This window comes from Schistocerca americana, chromosome X (assembly GCF_021461395.2).
Source record: "Schistocerca americana isolate TAMUIC-IGC-003095 chromosome X, iqSchAmer2.1, whole genome shotgun sequence".
Lineage (NCBI taxonomy): Eukaryota > Metazoa > Arthropoda > Insecta > Orthoptera > Acrididae > Schistocerca > Schistocerca americana.
Window position 1 is genome coordinate 433,835,109 of NC_060130.1, and position 21,045 is coordinate 433,856,153.

At 36.6% G+C, this 21,045-nt stretch overlaps 1 protein-coding gene across 1 annotated transcript in view; it reads right to left on the minus strand.

The window, feature by feature from the left end:
* Positions 1 to 21,045, minus strand: part of LOC124556062 (voltage-dependent calcium channel type A subunit alpha-1) — a gene marked incomplete at its 3' end in the record, with an annotated part of 507,834 nt that overhangs the window by 105,408 nt on the left and 381,381 nt on the right. The window contains exon 24 of the mRNA XM_047130091.1: positions 20,868 to 21,032. Coding sequence (XP_046986047.1) covers positions 20,868 to 21,032 — 165 coding nt within the window. The remainder of the gene's footprint in view (positions 1 to 20,867; positions 21,033 to 21,045) is intronic.

Below are 21,045 nucleotides of genomic sequence, written 5' to 3' on the forward strand. Positions count from 1 at the left end.
TTTGTCACATCTTCACATCAAGCCATCTCACAGGGGGCAACTAATATTTTTTCCAGTGAACTTATCAGAAAATAATTGATTAAAACTGAAGTGCTCAGTTTTATTTTGTAAATGTAAAAAAAGCTTTCTGGCTTTCATGAATCCTTTCTGTATGCTGCAACTAAATGGTTCACTTTTACCTACATCATTTTATTGTCTCAAAGAACTGACCAGAAACTTTGATCAAAATCTTCGAAAGTTAATGTTCTGTGCAGAAAATCTGGTACTAACTTTTCAACAACCCAGCATACCCAACACACAGTGCACACACGGTACTTCAGACAGCAAATTGAGTACTTGAGGCTGGCCATTTCGAGAACAAATGGCAATTTGAACACCAGCAGCCAGAAAATAATCAGAGAGCCGGTGTGGACCTTGGACACAGCACCTGACATGGCCAGACGGTAATAGAACAGCACAGTCCACAGGAAAACTTAAATGATGGCAATCAGAAGATTAAATACCCAGTACAACTTGGAGGTGGCACAGAACACCAGGTGGCAAAATTATTAACTGAAAACAGATAAAAAGTAAAGGTACAGCAGTCAGAACAGCAGCAGTGAGAAAAGACAACAGTTGCAGCTACTGACTGGTTTGTACCTTGGGCGGAGAACCTGGCACAGTATGGACTGATGATGAAGCACCTAGCCCCACATAGCAATAAATACTGGACCCATTACACACTGAATTCAGCATCAGGGAGCACCTGATGAAGATTGCGAGTTATGTGATCAAAATATCGTGCAAGTATGATGCATATTACCAACAGAAAAACCAATTTTCCAAGGTGACAACTCTTTTGATGTTTTCTGATAGAAATTAGCATTTTATTTCACCCTCTCTCTTATGCTAACTTTGATGATCATGTGTAAATGTGTGAAAAAAGTTCAAATTAGAAGATTCATTGATTTAGGTTTTCTGTGGTTTTCCTAAACCATTTCAGGCAAATGTTGGGATGGTTAATTCACCAAGTCCATGGCCAACGTCTGCTCTCTCCTCATAAAGTGTACTTATATATTCTGTGTGTATTTATATTTTTGAACTACTTATTTTCATTGTATTATGATGAGAAATCCAATATCATTGTAAGATGATCCCTGGATCAACAGATATAAAAAATAAAATTAATTTCACTCTAGTATTGTACTCAACAGAGAACCTTCCACTATGAGTGTCCCAAACAAATGTAATAGAAGACCACATGTCTACTCTTAAGTCTGCTACTTAGCTCTGGCTGAACAAGAAAATGTCTTCAATGCTTCATTCAGAAACTTAAAGTACACTTGTATATCAAACAATAAGCACTAATGTTTCAATTTAATTAGTGTACGAAACCAGATCAGCAATACAAGGAAAACAAAACAATTCCTTTTTTAAGTTTTTCTGCAGAACTGTCTATGTTAAATATCATTTCAGTTTCAAAATTAATTTTCTTTTATTAGTCAATGGAATGAGAACATGCCTATTGTTTTGTCAGACATCCAATAAAGTGACACTTCACTTCATGATGCTGTTCTAACAATGCAATCATTGTTTTTTCTTTAAGCACCATCACTGCAATACCTAAATGGTGTAGATAGCTAACAGTTCAAAATTGTTTGCAGAACTGGGAATAAAATCTGAACATTTACCTTCCATAGTAATCTTCTTTGCATCTGAGCCATTTGAGTTGACCCTGCAGCCTGACTCAAAGCTACAATTTCCAAATACCTGTCCCCTACTCATGAAGTATCCTGTTTATAAATATCACATCAGTAAAATTTTATTTGCATTGTGTCAGATTATACACAAGTAACAATGAAGTACTTATGTGGGCAAAGTGGACTGATAACCTCCTAATTTAGTTATTACTCTGATAAATCAACTTGTAGGAATTAAATGTGAGGGTCTCACTGTCAAGTTTTATATTTACAAAATGTGTTTGTTTCTATTCCTTCATTCTAATATAAACAATCCCACTTCTGCATAAAAATAAATTACCATGAGAAAATGTAATTACCTTATGGCTGAAGTAGTAATTGCAGTACCCTTAGCCACTGAAAATCACATATGCATTTTAAAAGGTATGACATGCAAAAGATATGAGAAGCACCATAAGATGACTTCTATAGTGGTTTTTTAAAGGAAAATATACTGTAAATGTACATATCGCATACAATTTACACGTTTCACCATGCTCACTAATTGGTGTCATGCAAAAATGTCTGCCAGTTACCATGTCACAAACATATTTCTAAAAGTAAACAAATGCACGAAGTAGATAATGTTTCAGCATCCTGTAAAACATATTGTTTTAAGAGTTTCTTTTAGACACAATATGAATAATTGTAATGAAAAATAACTATGTATTATTAGCCCCTGACATTCTCACACTGTGTGAGAAATATAAATATCTATATTGATTCTAACAATGGAAATGGAATATTATGAAAAAGAAAGTTGCCACTCGCCAGATAGCAGAGATGCTGAGCCACAGATAGACACAACACACACACACACACAAACACACACATGCGCACGCACACAAACGCAGCTTCTGGCAGCTGAAATCATACTGGCAGTGTGGCTGTGGCTTCAGCTGCCAGAGGTTGCAGTATATATATATATATATATATATATATATATATATATATATATATATATATATATATATATATATATATATGTGTGTGTGTGTGTGTGTGTGTCATCTGTTTTCGACAAAGGCCTTGTTGGCTGAATGCTTATATTGTGGCTGAATGCTGTCTTTTAGTTGTGCCTATCTGAAACTCAGCATCTCCACTATGTGGGGAGTGGCAACTTTTCTTCTCATAATATTAATTCTATGAAGAATACTTCCCTCATCACAAACAGATTTTCCACCACTCTTTTCAAAGGCCCAATTTTAAACAACTGAGCACTCTTTATGGTATAACAATGCAAATTAAGTTAATAATATGAATGATACCAAGATATTGAAACTGAATAAATTACCTCCTCATTTCATCGAAAGCATAACTAAGATTCCTGTAAACAGATTAAAATTTCAAACCACTCATAGGAATATGTCCAAATACATGATCTATTTATAGGAGAGTTGTGTTATGACTCTTTACAGAAATGCCTATGAGCCATTTAAAACAATAATAGAAAGAGTATTTCCATCCACAGCAAAACTATATCAACAATGGATGTAACAATATTATGCAAAGGATAGTTGTTACTCACCATATAGTGGAGATGCTGAGTCGCAGATAGGCGCAGTAAAAAGACTGTCACAATATAACCATTCGGCCAACTAGGCCATTGTCGAAAACAGATGACACACACACACACACACACACACACACACACACACACACACACCACCACCACCACCACCACCACAGTCTCTGGCTGCTGAGGCTACAGTCATGTGTTTGTGATTTGCATTTGCGTGCGTGTGTGTGTGTGTGTGTGTGTGTGTGTGTGTGTGTGTTTGTCCTATCTTTGACAAATGCATTGTTGACCGATAGCTCATTTTCTGACAGCCTTTTTATTGTGTCTGTTTGTGACTCAGCATCTCTGCTGTATGGTGAGTACCAACTATCCTTTTCATAATACCATAAAACTAAATAATTTATTAATGATGTTACAACAATTGCTCCTTAATGCTCACTGACAGACATATACACCCATACAAAAATATTTTCTTTCTCTCTGAATGAATTTTTTAATTTTTTGTGACACATATCAAGTTATAGAATTTTATCTACAACCTAGGCTCTTGTTCTTCAGTTTTAGAATGGATGTTTCTTCCATCTTCAGATTTGACCATATTTTTTCCACTGTTGATATACTCTTTATACTTGCATTCAGAATTATTCAAATGGTTCAAATGGCTCTGAGCACTATGGGACTTAACATCTGAGGTCATCAGTCCCCTATAACTTAGAACTACTTAAACCTAACTAACCTAAGGACAACACACACATCCATGCCCTAGGCAGGATTCGAACCTGCGACCGTAGTGGTCGCGTGGTTCCAGACTGAATCTGAATTATTACTTTGTTTTATTAGGGTTTCAAAGTGCTCAACATACATCAGTGAAATAGCACTCCAAGGGAAATTCCATATAAATAAGTTCACAACACTTCTAGATGCAATACCAGTTTTCGGTATAAAATGTCATTTCATTGTAAAGACTCCCAGTTAGTGGCCACATTTTGATTTGATTCCACTTCAGTAGCTTATTTGTCACTGTCAGAGTTTATTCATGGAAGTAGTCTTTCTGATGGCATTATGTCATGGAGCAAACAGTATTACAGACATTTCCACTGCAAACTAATCCAAGGGAATCAAATAAAGTACATCCATGTCAGCATCCAGAAACACTAACCATTAGACTACAGATGGAAAAAGAGTAATGGCATCAGCTTCAGAAAATCTACAACAATAAGAGAATTAATAGGACATGAATTTCACCACATCAGCCATTTCCAGGTGAAACCTACCATGAGAGAGGAGGTGTGGAGAGGGGTACAATAAGCCTCTGAATTTCCCTATCTGACTCATTTCCACACATCAACCATATAAGAGTGTGTTGTTCATAATTGATCTAAGTTTCAGAAGAGCCTCTTTATTTAGTTACATGAGCGCTTTTATCAAATTTCAATCAATGGAGTCATTATTCCAAAATAAATTTCCAGTGAAATGGTGGTTACACTGTATGCCATTTATGTATCTCAGCTAGGAACAGCAAATTTAGGCACTGAAATCAAAGAATGTTATGTGAGAATAATACACTCACAATCAACAGTGCTTGGTATTTGAAAAGTTCTTCCTGAAAATATCAAGAGATCTTATCACAATTGATATCATGGGTCACTCCCTGAAATTTACATTGTGGTTTCTTTACCCTTGACCAGAATATGGTTTAGTTAGTGTCCTGATAGAAATTTCATACTGATTTTGAAAGGATGTACCAGAATACTAGTCACTTCTTTTAGTATATTCATAGATGTTCAGTGTAAATACTCATACTTGGACATTAAATTTAGAACAAAGATGGAATTTTGATCACAAATTATCTGACAGATTAAAATTATGTGTCACATCAAGACACAAATAGAGGTCTTTGCCTTCTGTGGCCAACCCTATTACCAAATGAGCTATCCAGGAACAACTCAGAACCCACTTCCACTGCTTCAATAAAAACAGTATCTCTCTTCTACTTTTCAAACTTCACAGAAGATTTCCTCCTTTTCTATCTTGACTAGCACTCCTGAAATAAAGGATATCTCAAAGAAATAGCTTTGCTACATGCTAGAAGTTGTTTTCAGAAGAGATCTTTCACTTTGCTGCAGAGTGGTGTCCTTTCTTCCACATGTGCTGGTCCAGTGAGGTTTGCAAAAAAGCTTCTGTGAAGTTTGTAAAGTAAGAGACCTACTGACAGAACAGAATCTGTGAAATTATGTTGTGAGCCATGGCTGGATATCTCATTTGATAAGCTCATTGCCCATGAAGGACATGTATACAGTTTTAAGGCTCTAAACCTGACTGTATAATCAAAAATTCTTTCTGGGTGCTGCCTCTAGGCAATGGCTAATCCATTTCTTCATTATATCCTTTCTTCTTGGAGGGCTATTCGAACAAGGTACACAGGAAAACTTCTATGACATTTGGAATGTAGGACTAAAAACACTAGAAAAATTGAAACAGTGACTGTGAGTGAGGATCATGCCTAGACAATTCACTTAGTAAGATTATTGCTGTCATATGCACACACAATATTTCACAGGTGGAATAGTAATTACAAACTTTAAGTATTCATTTAGAAATATTCCTTGTTTTGCTTCAGTCCTTTATTACAAGCAATATGGGAATAGTTGCGATAACAAAATGGTTCTACAAGATGCATCAAAATTATCTGACTACAATTAAATTGTGCTCTGTAGCTAGGACATTTCTGATAAATCAAATGCACAGGTCTATGTCTACCAAATTTATGGAGGAGTTGGATGTAACTGAAATCATACATGAACAATACAAAGTAATTTTATACCCAAGAGGTAAGGAAACAAATTTTTCAGCATTTACCGATCATATTTTTCGAAGAAATGGTAACCACTCCTCTTTTGGTGAAGGGTGAACAGCTCTATTCCACACTTTAAGGAAAAGAAAAGAAAGGGAGAGGGAGAGAGAGGGAGGGAGGGAGAGAGGGAGAGGGAGAGAGAGGGAGGGAGGGAGAGAGAGAGAGAGAGAGAGAGAGAGAGAGGGCACAGGTCTACTGAAGTACAGTAATTACACTACTGGTCCTGGTTGACTGTTATCTGCAGGCACATATGCACCATGGTGCCTCATGCTTTATTCAACTGTACATTTGCAGAAACTATGCAGGAAGCTCACATGAAATAACTTCTTAATGAGAAGCCTTGTGCTAAAATATAATCGTAATAAGAATCACCCTACAAAGTGCTCTTTCATAACTATGATAAGAGGAAAACAAACAAACAATAAGAGGAAAACAAACAAAGAAACAATAATTACTTTGAAATAAATTCTATTCACCCAGTATGCAAGTGAATATCGATCATAATTACTGAGAATAACATTTCCTGGTTGGAATTTCTATACAATGATAGCAGAGCTGCAGATGTTAATTCAAATTCTAGGAAAAAGTAATCCAGAAAGCTTAATCTGTGTAAGAATTATCAGTCTTTAACAGCAGTAATACACCTGAAACGCAGTTTTCTCCTCTTTAGGGTGCCATATAGCAGAAACCAGCAGTGCTGTTGGATTCACTTCATTTTAGTGGGAGATTTTGGTAAAATGAATTAGCATCTACGTTTTTAGTTATGGGTATTCTAAGACATTTGCAAGAATTCTTTGCAGACAGCATTTTCAGTTGAGAATAGTGCACCTTTTCAACCCAGTTGAATACACAGGTTACAACACACACTGCAAATATACCACCCATCAGTATAATCTGTGCTTCATAGACCAAGACATTACTAAATCCACAATTCACTCAAAAACTGTTTATTGCCATTTAATGTGATATACATAATGACCCAAATTACTAGTTTTTGTAATAGCATCTTTCTACAAAATAAAAATATGAAAAACATAGAATTAGTGCTGGCATTACTCCTATTCACTTGAGCACAATCAGTCACCCATTTCCTGATTCTTCTAACATCTGTCCACATTGCTCCATTGTTTTTTAAGAGGCAATCAAAATATACTGTTCTGAAATTTGTTTTCCATTACTAATATTTATATGTGTTGCAAATTCTAAATTGATTGCATTTTTATTTGTAGAAGCTGATATGGCTACACATCATAACACACAGAGATATGAGCAACAAAAGATTATACAAAAAGTGGATTTTATTCAAGGGTTTGTTAACCACCAGTAAATTACGGGAGTCACTAGAGGATATTAGAACCTACAATCCTAACATTCTTCTTCTTATCATTATTATACAGGAAATCTTGGCTTTAAAAGCTAACACTCATGCCATCTACTGTTTCTGTCTATACCTGTTGACACCTAACAAGCAAAATTTCCTTTGTTTATTGGATTGCAGGTACATTGCAGAAGTGAAAATGTGTTCAGCAAATTCAAGAATACAGATATACAAATCTCTTAGAAATGAAACAAGTAAGAAGTGCCAGGAAGCTAAGGCAAAATGGCTGCATGAAAAATGTGAAGAAATCAGAAAAGAATTGATTGTTGGAAAGACTTACTCAGCATACAGGAAAGTCAAAACAACATTTGATGAAATTAAAAGCAAGTCAGTAATATTAAGAGTGCAATGGGAATTCCACTGTTAAATGCAGAGGAGAGAGCAGATAAGTGGAAAGAGTATATTGTATGCCTCTATGAGGACGAGAGCTTGTCTGATGTTATGATAAATGAAGAAAGAGGAGTAGATAGGGAAGAAATATGGGATCCAGTATCAGAGTCAGAATTTAAAAGAGCTTTGAAGGACTTAAGATCAAATAAGGCCAAAGGGATGGATAACATACCATCAGAATTTCTAAAATTCTTGGGGGAAAGTGGCAACAAAGCAACTATTCACACCGGTGTGTAGAATGTATAACAATGGTGATATACCATCAGACTTTCAGAAAAACATCATCCACACAATTTTAAAGACAGCAAGATTCAACAAGTGCAAGAATTATCGCACAATCAGCTTAACAGCTTATGCATACAAGTTGCTGACAAGAATAAGATACAGAAGATTGGAAAAGACAACTGAGGATCTGTCTGATGACAATCGGCCTGGTTTTATGAAAAGTAAAGGCACCAGAGAGGCAGTTCTGATGTTGCAGTTGATAATGGAAGCAAAACTGAAGAAAACTCATGGCTTTTTCATAGGATTTGCGATTCTGGAGAAAGCATTAGACAGTTAAAAATGGAGCAAGATGTTTGAAATTCTGAGAAAAGTAGGCTTAAGCTACAGGGAGAGACAGGTGATATATAATACATACAAGAACCAAGAAGGAACAATAAGATTGGGAACTAAGAATGAAGTGCTCACATTAAAAAGGGTGTAAGACCGAGACGTATTCATTTGACCTGACTGTTCAGTCTATGCATCAAAGATGCAATGATGGAAATAAAAGAGAGACTCCAGTGTGGGAGTAAAATTCAGGGAGAAAGGATATCAGTAATAAGATTTACTGATGACATTGCTATCCGCACTGACAATGAAGAAAATTACAGGATCTGTTGAATGGAATAAACTGTCTAATGGGTACAGAATATGGATTGAGAGTAAATCAAAGGAAAACAAAAGTAATGAGAAGTAGCAGATATGGGAACAACAGGAAACTTAACATCATAGTTGGGGATCATGAAGCAGATGATGTCAAGAAATTCTGCTACCTACGCAGCAAAATAACGGAAGGAGCATGGAGGACATGAAAAACAGACTAGTACTGGCAAAAAGACATTCCTGGCCAAGAGCACTCTACTAGTACCAAATATAGACCTTAATTTGAGGAAGAAATTTATGAAAATGTATTTTTGAAGCACAGAATGTATGGTAGTGAAACACGGACTGCGGGAAACCTGGAACAGAAGAGGATCAAAGCATTTGAGATGTGGTGCTACAAAAGAATGTTGAAAATTATGTGGACTGATAAAGTAAGGAATGAGGAGGTTATTCACAGAATCAGCAAGCGAAGGAATAGACAGTAAACACTGACCAGAATAAAAGATAGGATGAAGGTTGCCTGTAAAGACATCAGGGTGTAACTTACATGGTATTAGTGAGAGCTGTAGAGTTTAAAAACTGTAGGAGAAGACAGAGATTGGAATATATCCAGCAAATAATTGAGGATGTAGGTTGTGAGAGCTACTCTGAGATGAAAAGGTTGGCACAGGAGCGCAATTCATGGCAGGCCACGTCAAACCAGTCAGAAGACTGATGACTCCGAAAAAAAAGTTCCTTTTAGAGACTTTATCTCTTATTATCATCTTCACTGTGGCTATTCTTTCACATGAGTATCATTGTCCCATTATCAATTATTTTAAAACCACTTTTTGTATGACACCCATATAGGTGAAAATTATGAGGAAATCATTTCCTATCATGTGATGAATTCATTCTCACTGTTGGCACATAAATTCATACTTCTGTTCGACATCAAATGTGTCAGTTTATTTTATTTAACAGAGGGGCAAAAGATGTGAAAAACTACTATCTTTTGAAAGTCTTTCTCATTCTTTTCCAGAAAGTAATATTTTTGTCATATTTATTATACACCTCCTATTTTCATTAACTGGCAAGTGTTATCCCTTCTTCTTTAATAAAAAAAGAAGGAGATACTGGCTTTCCTGCTTGCTCACAATGTGTAGTGTTATTCTGAATAATTTGCACACCAACAAGTATATAGATAACAATAAACCCTCAAATAAAAAACAGGACATAAATTTACTTATTATGGCTAAAGGACATAGGACCCACAGGGAAAAAAATTGCTGCATTTACACAAAAAGGTTACTATGGTTTTCCTCACTGATATTTTAAAGTCACACAGTTACTCCCCACATTCTTACCTAAGTAGATTGTTTTACTATCAACACTGTTACAAAGACTTTTAACATATAACATTATTATTAAAGTTTGCCTCTAAATACATTTTGTATCACTTGAGGGAAGTCACTTTCCTGTGTAGACTGAATTCTGTCAGTAGAGAGTAACTACCATGATCATAAGACACCTTTATTAAGAATGTCATCAGATGTTGCTTCCTCCACACAAATGTGTGGAATATGAGATGTTATACAATTACAGGTTTCCACTGTGATATAAGTAACAGAGGTAGCTTGAAAATGCCCAAAGGGGAGAAATTAGTTAAGAGCTAAAGCACAAAATAAAGTGATTACTTAAAAAATAAGAACAGCCTACGCAGAAAAATGACTTCCCCTCAAGATATTCGCAGTGGCTGCTGTGGACCCACATATACAATAAGACATTTTTTATCATGCCAGTATACCAGATCTTTCTCTTACAAATATCATCAGCTGTCATTATTCAGCTGTTTCAGTACATATTTTACATTTTGTTTTTCAAATGTAGAACAGCCTACTTCCCCTCAAGAAATTCGCAGTGGCTGCTGTGGACCCACATATACAATAAGACATTTTTTATCATGCCAGTATACCAGGTCTTTCTCTTACAAATATCATCAGCTGTCATTATTTGGCTGTTTCAGTACATATTTTACAGTTTGTTTTTCAAATGTACAGATAGAATCAACACAAATATGGACTGCTCATAAGGTATGCAATGCAGTGCCAAATATAGACTAAAATGTGGTTTTTGTTCTCATTACAAGTAAATTCCTGTTTAAAATATAGTTTTCCATTCCTTGTTAATAAAATGACCTCATATTACTTTGGCACTATATTCACATCAAGGAGATACTCAATATTTGTAGTTCTGGCAGACTACACATGCTGTAGGAGGCAAACTATATACAGTGTTGCACAGTCCAATGGGTACTCATAAAGTTTTAATTCCCACACTGACAAAATAAAATTACATAATTAATTTTTTACAATGGAAAATCCAGGATGGAATAATTTCAATATTATGAAATGGATAGATTGCTACTCACCATGTAGTGGAGATCGTGAGTTGCAAATATGCACAACAAAAAGACTGTCAAACAAGTAAGCTTTTGGCCAAAAAGGCATTCATCAGAATTAGACAAAACACACACACACACACACACACATGCAACACATACACATAGGCTAAGGGGGCCAGAGACTGTAGTCCGGTGTCTATTAGTTGTGTGTGTGTGTGTGTGTGTGTGTGTGTGTGTTTTGTCTAATTTGGATGAAGGCCTTTTTGGCCGAAAGCTTCCTTGTATGACAGTCTTTTTTTGTGCTTATCGGTGACTCAGTATCACCACTATATGGTGAGAAGCAGTCTATCCATTTCATAATACTGTCATAATTAATTTGTTTGCAGCCCTGCTTCACACTGAAAGCCACACATCACAGTACCATAACACATTGGTTAAGCAACTACAGATAAAGTGGAAATGGGCTGCACCATACTGTTTTGGCTCCTCTAGTGTTATGTTGTGGTGTTGTGTTGTGGGGATTTTAGTGTGTGCCAAGAATGCAGACACATACCTGCAGACAAACAAAACTTAATTACATTGCTTCCTTTTCTGAGGCGATAATTAAAACTTTATGACTGTCCATCACATACGACATACTCAGTGGATGCTTGACATACTGAGTTTTCTTTTTGATTTTGTTGTCATCTTTACCAGAACTCTTTACCTGGATATCACATCCAGACTAATTTGAAAAACCCTTTGTTAAATGGGCACATGAAATTACAACTGAAACAATATTGTTTGTTTATAATCAGAAACAACACAGAGCTCCCCACTTGTGTTGCTCATCACAAGGAGCATCTCAGGAGCAGTCCATATTTGGGCTGCAATGGTAAACACATGGAAAATCAAAATGAAAAGTACCTTCTGAAACAAAACAGAAAAGCAGACATGTAATTTTTGAGAGGAACATATACTCTGATAAAATATTATAAATCTAGAGTGATCTTTGCCGATATACAGGGTGATTTTTTCAACCATGTATAAACTCGAGGGATTGACCAATGAGTGGATATGGGACAAAAATGGTCTAATGAACTTATGTCTGTATATGCATGGTTTCCTTGCTAGAGATCATTTATTCAATCATACATTGTTACAGAGATTGCAGTCATATACGCACTGTACCTTGCAGCCAAAATTACAGTATCTGATGAAAATGGCTTCCATATTCCTAAACACATGCGTGAACATGTTATAGTATGTTCTGTCTCACACATTCAAATTGCCCAGGCTGCATCCGAGCAGTGTCAAAGGCAGCATGAATAGACTGGTCCAGTGTCTCCACATGGGCTCTGCATACTCAACACTTTTGAGTTGGCCCCATAAAAAGAAATTGCACAAGTTGAGCTCCAGTGAATGAGCACGTAAGTGGGCCCTGTCATCTGATTCATCAATCAGGGAAGACATGACTGAGATGCATCTGGACATTAATGGCAAAGTGGGCTGGAGCACCATCACGTAGCAGCTACATAACCATTTGAATCATCAATGACACAACTTCCAGCGGGGAGGTCAGAGTCACCCACAAGAAATTCCAGTAGTTCTGGCTCATTAGGTGACATGGAAGGAAGACTGATCCCAAAATATGGTCGCCAATTATCCCAGCCCACATATTCCGGCTGCACTGATACTGATGATTCACTGTCACCATACCATGCAGGTGCTGCATAATATCCCACAGATGACTGTTATGAAAGATGAAGATTCCAATCTTCATAAAAGTAGCCTCATCTGTGAATAGGATGGATGAAACAAATCATGGTTTGCTTGGTGAAGAAACCAGTCACAAAACTGCTTCCAATGTGGAAAGTCTGTCGCTATTGAGTCCTGCACATGCAGTAACAGGGTGTATACGTGGACAAGGAAAAAAAATTCCCGGATTTCTCCTGGATTTCCCAGTTAAAAATGCATTTTCTCCCAGGTGAAAACATTCTTTTTCCCTGTTAACTGACAGTACCTTTTCTCTCGGAACTGTATAACTTATAAGTACTTTCAATGATTGTGGTTTTATACACAGGAGTAGAATTTCCCGGCGCTTTAGAAAACTAAACACAGGGAAAAAAACGTGTTTTGGAAAGATCTTTGATGTGCAGCAACATGTACGCATTGCAACTGAGATTGCGATGCGCTATTGTAAGCCAGTCATAGCTCTCATGTCATGTGATCTCGCCTGCTGATGACAGCGGGTATTCAGAGCTTAGGACACATGATGTAGTCAGCCAATAGCAACATCACTGTTAAGTAGTGTGAACGCACAAACAGAAAAAGTTAATGGTTTAAATTAATATACATAGTATTGCTACACAAAACCCAAAGCTTTCACATATAATATTGGTCTGTAAGATTAATACGCTGCAAGAGAAGCTAAGCTTTCACATACAATGTTGGTCTTTTATGTGCGTATTACAATTTAAGATGTATCACACAAATGTGGCAGTAAAGTTTTTAATAACAACATAAATGTCTGATCTTCTGGGCTCAAAATTCATCTAAATGGCTCGTCATCAAAGAGTTGATTTTTAAATGAGAGTCAAACGCTCATAGTACATTATCGCACATAGCTCCGTTGAAACTGCCAGAATGGTACTTTGATGGTAACGCTTTTCAAACCATCATTCAGAATATTTTCCCATGACCTGTTAGAAATAGGTTCATTTCCGCAGTTGCCAGAGAGTGCCAGATGACAGGTGTCACTGCGCTTGCGCTGCTACGATGTCGTAGGGAGCCCGTATGTTCGTATGTGTAAAACATTAAAAGATCATACATTCTGTCATAAAAGAAACAAGACATCAGAGGATACTCCAAGAGCATCAGAATTTCGTGACCCATATTAAAATGTGCACATTTAAAGTGCACATTCGTATGTCCGTATTCCCAGTTAAGTAGGTCACGACCTGATATTAAGCTTTTCAATGTGGTTTTCAGGATGTAAATTTTCTTGGAGTACCAGTACTGTGTTATCTCACATTTGGTTCTTGATTGTGGCATAATGCCATACGTGCTAGAAGTTGAAAACATGCACTTGAAATGCAGCGAACAGTGTGTGGAATTAAACACTTCGTTTCAAATATATTGTCTGTCTCAGAGGAAAAGATTAATAAAAGAAAATTTCTTTAGCAAACCAACAAAAATAACTTCATTGTGCTGCTAGGCAATTAATGCTTGACTGTCAGAAAGGTAGAAATCAGAAATCTGTTTTGTGTTTTGTTTTCATTTGACGTGAGAGCAGTAAACGAAGAGGAAACTGCAAAATCATCAAATGTAAACACAGGTCACATGGAGACTACCCACTTCCCCACTGTAACTCAGACTTCTCTGCTCATCAGCCCCAGATCTACGATATTTCCGAACCGGTGCAATACCTCACCACTCCCTCGAGCGTTTGAGATAGGTCGTCAAAAATTTTAAAAAAATCGAATTTTCAAAAATATGTTCATTTTGTATCGCACATGTTTCTGAAGAGTCTGATGCATAAAACATATGTGTTCGAGGAAATGTAAGACATGTTATTTGATCTTAAGTGTGCCAGAAGTGCAGTGCCACCCCTCTTCGCACAGCATTCTTCTATCGCACGTCACTGTACTTCGCTCTGTGGAACTGAAAATTATATATTTTGTAATGGATGCCATCAAACCATATTCAGGGCAGTGGAAATTAAAATGTTCTGTGGTGCCTCTCCTGCTTACAATTGGTCTGTTTTGACATCCTGTCCCTCGTTTTTTTTTTTTTTTTTTTTTTTTTTTTAAAGACTCTTCAGAAAATTTGCACCCTTTATTCCCTATCAGCTAACAACTTCCTGCTTGGTGTGACATAAAATTAAATTAAATGTAGGATACATAAACCCAGTAAAGACGGGAGACAAACAAGATAATACACATTTCTTCAGTCCTTAGCTCCTAGATTTTTTTCTCTCTAATCTTGCTACAGCTTTACATATCGTGCTTTCCTTTCTGCGAAAGAATCTGTTACCTCATCAAAGTTCGTCAAGCGTTTTGCTACATGAAAAGTAGAAATGCCGTTGTCTAACACTGAAAAAGCTGTTAATGAAAATAGGACCCAAGAGTGATGTGGTTTCCCTATCTGATTACGTCTGTTTTGTCACTGTCTGCTATACAAAACAAAATAGGCCTTTCTAATACTGCAACAATTGTAATACACACCAAATAAATGATACTGTTTTGGCACAAACGGTCTTTTTTGTAATGACAGAATATAATTCACAGAGTATCAATATCAAATGCCTATTAGGCCTACTACAAGCAAAACGCCTTACGTTAGAAAATAGTTTCACACTTCATTCATACGCTCCAGTTTCTCAAGTATGAGATCGAAAAGTAGTAGTACGAAATTTTTATACAAACTTGGAATCGTCATATTGTTCCATACTTTGTGTGATGTCCCCGTTTCTTCTCCTTCCTCGTTCCAACAAACAGTCTTGTTATCACTAATTCTGTAACTATTCCTGCCAATGTCAAAGCTTATTGGCAGGTTACCTCCACTAATTCTGCCAGAATCACCGTTTTAGTTATCCCGCGATTATTCTCTGGTTAGGCACTGCTACAACACGTTTTCCGCACTTCTTCCAGAATAGAATTTAAAGTGGCTGCTAGCCAGGGACTGTACAACTGGCCCTTACTAGTATAGCGATCTGGCCAAAAATTTTCTGTCAAAATTTCATTTTCTTGGATACACCGAGAAGATAATACGTAGTCTTCCTTACCTGTTATTCATTTATTTCCACTCCTGTAGTCTGAATCTATGGATTTAGCTAGTAATTATAACAACGCTCATCATTCGCAAACCCAATCAACCACACAATCAGACAGCGGTTGGCATTCATCCGTTCGGCCTTACTCCGCTCAGCTCGTGTAGCCCCTTTTCTCTGTAGGGAAGTTTGTGTCTACATGCAACAAGGATTCCCCTGACAGAGACATCATGTACACTATGCCCGAATTCACAAATCAACTTACGATTCATTCAGAAATCAACTTAGAATGTGTTCAAAAATGTTCAAAAACCGACAGGGATGTTTCAAAGTCATATGAATAATCGATAGACTAACGTGCGCTGGATGCTAGTCGCTTTGTGAAACAAGGATTTTTCTCTCAAGAGTATGAATTTGCCCCCCACCCCCCTCATAGAACTGGGCCTGCTGCGCATGCAAGTATCTGGCAGCTTGGGCGTTCCAGTAAAATTTTTCCCGGTAGCATCCAGCTGCTTGCTGCGACTGCTTACACAGCCAACAGCCACATTTCTGTAGCCAGAAGCAGGAGAAGGTACTACTCAACTGTTCATTCGCATGATCCCTCTCGTAATTGCTAAAACAAATCTAATGTAAACAGTTGTGACGTCATGCTCGTTGGAGGCAATTTGTTGTTACGGAACATTGCATAGTCATCCTAAGGCCTTTGACACATTTTGCTGTTGGCAGACACTTGTATGACCACAGTGTTTTGTTGCTGTATATGGCGCATGTACTTTGCAGTTTAAGTTTTATTTTCGCTTTTTCTCTCGTTCACGTTTTATTGCTGCAGTATTATTCTGCAGTAGCGGGATGCAGTAATATCCTTTTTTAGAGTATCGGTTCTCACCAGCCAAAATTACAAAAATTTAACTGAAAACAAAAACAACGAAAAATTCCCGGAATTCTAAAATATTCCCGGGTTTTTCCCGGTTTTCTCCCGGATGAAAAAATTCCCGGGTTTCTCCTGGATCTCCGGGTTGTCCCGGGTCGTATAAACCCTGAGTAAATGATAAGGGTAGTAACAACTGTCATGGATAATATTCCACGTGGTCATCTGGCTTACTCTGTACTGGTGGGCCAACTACCTGGTACTGACAAGGTGGTCACTTTCCACAGTGTTAATCACATTTTCTTCCAACTCTGGTGTCCAAACATTTTGGGTATGTCATTCATGATATCCTGCTTCCTGGAACAATCCTGTCTTACACAAATGGTGAAACACTATTGCAAACATTGAATGCTGCTGTTGTTGTTAGTGGGGATAGGTCTCCCGATACAAACTTGTTGCCCACCTCCCACTGCCATTTGCCGTTCTGTAAGTAAACACCATGTCAGCAAGCTCTTGACTCGAACACAGAACCATTGTGTACAGCCCTGTAACACATCCACTACAAGATGAGTCACCAAGAGAAGTGAATCAGACACAACATTACCATGAGAGAATGATAGGGCATGATGTATGAGGAACAGTACCAGCCTCCAGGAGGAAACGATGCATACTGTAACTGTGGCTGCATGGTACAGCATGTATTAGAGTGCAGTCTCTGTAACAGAGTATGATTGAATAAATGGTCCCTAGGACAGAAACCATGAATTTCTGGACATAAGTTCATTAGCCTTTTTTTGTTCCATATCCTCTCATTGATCAATCACTGGAGTTTGTACATGGTGGAAAAATCACCCTGTACAATAAAATCAACATAAATTGTAATTTAATCATCTCGACTGCTGCTTGTATAATACATGATATAACTATATCCTGCCTGTGACCATCTCATGTTAAAAGGAGGAAATGTTGATGCAGAGGCAGCCAGTGATCGTGTGCTAATGTGCTACAGATCACTGTAAATATTGCACTAAGATTATATGCAAGCCAGAAGTTGCACAAAATTATAATATTTCTCTTTGAATGCAAGCCAGAAATCACAAAAAAATACATCATTTCTCTTCAAATGTGTGCTGGTATGCAAAGAAAAGTGATAGAAACAGTTTTTGTAATGCCCTCTCCATGATAACTAGAGAGTGGTGTTGAGTGCTGAAATGATAGTCAGCCGTGCTATGATCAGCTCAGAGAAGGGACACAGCTGTATGGTCCAATGAGACGTCATCCCTGCTGACACTGAGGGTGCTATGTTGTTCACAGCACCAGGTTGGTATTTTTCTTTGAAAGCCTGTGTTAAACACTGTGCAAGCAACATGACAAATTCTGTAAATGATATGCAAAAGAGGGCCTTTTCCAGTAGACCTTTCAAGGAGGAAGTGAAAGTTTCAGGTTTCTAAAATATTTCACCTGAATGGGCCATAGGAAAAGGAATATGCTCTCTAAACATTGAGGAACAGAGTATTAGAAATTTTTAAAAAAGTTAAACAATTAATTACAAAATTTCAGTATGTTTAAACAGTTAAATTTATATCATAAATTTAATATATTCAATTTAGCTATGATTGCTATCCTTGCAAGTCAGAAGGATATAAGTTTTGGTAGAAAAAGCAATTATATGAGGAAATTTGGTATGAAAGCGTACCAGAGCTGGATCTGTGGATGTGATGTTCACAATGCACTATTTTGCCTTATGTGTTTGTTATTCAGAAACTGTGACGTGTGGGGTACAGAGGTAGTGGAGGTCTAGGACATATACATGCAATAATAATAAAAAAAAGTCAGAAATCATAAAAACATAAACAATATCCTTGTTCTTAGTGCATCAGGTGAAGCTAATATTGCAATAATATTTGGTTGCTACTATCATGACAACATAGTGAAACAAAATCTGTTGTATATTGTAGCACAATGGCAAAAGTTTTCATGAAATGCTGTTGAGTTGATATAATAATGAGAATTCTCAACTCATAACCATGAAAATTTTGTAATATTATAAATAAAAAATTACTATGGAGCCAGTATAGAAAGCAAAGTTTTATCATACATGATTATTCTCTTATTTCTGCATTTGTGGTGAAAAATATGTTTACCAGAGAAAATCAAACAATGGAAACTCCAGGTAGGAATATCAACAGAGTAGGAAAAGATAGGTTGCTCTTTACCATAAGGAAGACACATGAAGTTGCACACAGGTACAATCAAAAGACACTTATGCAAGGCCTTCAGCCACAATCTTCATCAGTGAAAGAGAAACACACACCATTCATACACACAAGCATCTCACGCACACATGACCACCAACCATGCCACGTACGCGTAAGGTGTACTTGCTTGTGTGTATGAATGGTGTATGTTTCTCTTTTTGCTGATGAAGGCTGCGGCCAGAAGCATTGTTTAAGTGCCTTTTAATTGTGCCTATCCATTGTTTAATATATTTTCTTTACGATAAGTAACAATCTATCTTTTCCTACATTGTTTATCAGAGATAATTTACACCTTAGTGGTATGTTAAAAAAAACTTTCCAGTATCTGTCACAGTCATATAGTACGCTAGAACATATTTATAGCAAAGTATATTGTTTCTAAAATTGTACAATAAATTGTGTAACTGGCAGATATTTTGGTACTTAAAGATAGTTTATAAAAATAATGAAAGATCCATAAGCCATTAAACATCTGCAGCAACTATCTGTCTTACACACACGTACATGTAATTAATAAGTGATTCAATCCATATTTATTCAAACAAAGTAGTTTCCACGTAACAAAATAATTATGTAAGAAATATATTAACCAATGACAAAATATAATAAGAAAAACATTTATGTATAAATAAGTAATATAGGGCGACAAGCAAACAGAGACAAAACTTAAGCTTTTGCAAACCGGCGAGCGTGCCAGGCATTTTCCATACTGCAGCTGAACAGCTCCATTTAATTTTAACCACATTCCTGTTTCATAAGTATTTCTGAATGGCTTATCAAAGTATTTAATTATACTATGAGATGCAGTTTAATTAGGTTCTGCTTGGTTCAAAAATAACAGTTCCTAAACATAAGCTTTCTTCTGTCAAGACATAAGGCCAGCTTCTTGCACACTTTGATTAAATTTAAAGATGCTTAAATTGGAAATAATGGTGCATTTGCATTTTTTACAGAACCATGTGATCACAGATGACAATGTGTGCCATGCACAACACCAACTAACATATTCAGAACATTCACCTATGTAAAGCCAATTATTGATGCAGCACTACGTGCAACAAAACAGTGTACTGATGGCATTTTAAGCATGTGAGTGTCTAAATGTACCTGCTAAAAAACCGAGCAGCATTCAAAATCATTCATTTAATGAAAATAAAACTCAGGATAGAAACCTTCAATTATTTATTTAAGTAGTCAAATTTGACTTGAGAGAAATTAAGGTCCCAAAAGTAACATGTAAAATAATTTTGAAGTTTTCAACTTCTGTTTCTTATTTGCTTTAAGAATGTGTTGATTTGAACCATGAAATTATACCATCCATGTATTATGAATAAGTTCATACTTCTCATTTTACGTTGTGTTTAGACATAATTTTACTCTGCCTGGAAGAGACCAGCATTCTACTTTACTTAATACAAAAGATTAGCAATATTTTTAATAATGGTTGAGGTCATTTTTTATTGTGAAGTACTATTTAATGTTGTTTGGTGGTTTAGTTTCTAAGAGTTTGAGAAGTATTAATGTTCTTGGTAATTTATAATTCCACTTGTCGCATTGATCTCTCAAAGGAAAGCCAACCAACTGCCTCATATTGTGGTAGTTTTGTACCTATTGATACAGGCATAAATGTTGAAAATGCAGTCCGTGCTGGTCTCTTTTTGTACGATGTTTCAAAGGTGTGCTCAATATTCAGCTCAGTACTTCAAACATAAAAATGCAACACAGACATGAACAGTCATATGGATGCCTTACAGTACACATTATATTGTTGGTACTTTATAACACAGATGTACACAGGCAATAAATAAATTAGGGTTTAACACATGTTAGTCAAATCGTTAATGAAGGGGAGACTTCAACAAAAGAGAGTGATGCAACTTACCTTCATCATAAGCAGCAAGGTGTTGAAAACAATAAGAATCATTATAAAATATTCAAATGGTGTTGATACTACAATCCTCCAAATTTTGTATTTGAAACCATTCCTCTTGTTAGGCATATATCGCTCAAGAGGACGAGCACCAATTGTAAAATCAATGCACGATTTCTGAGGAGAAAAG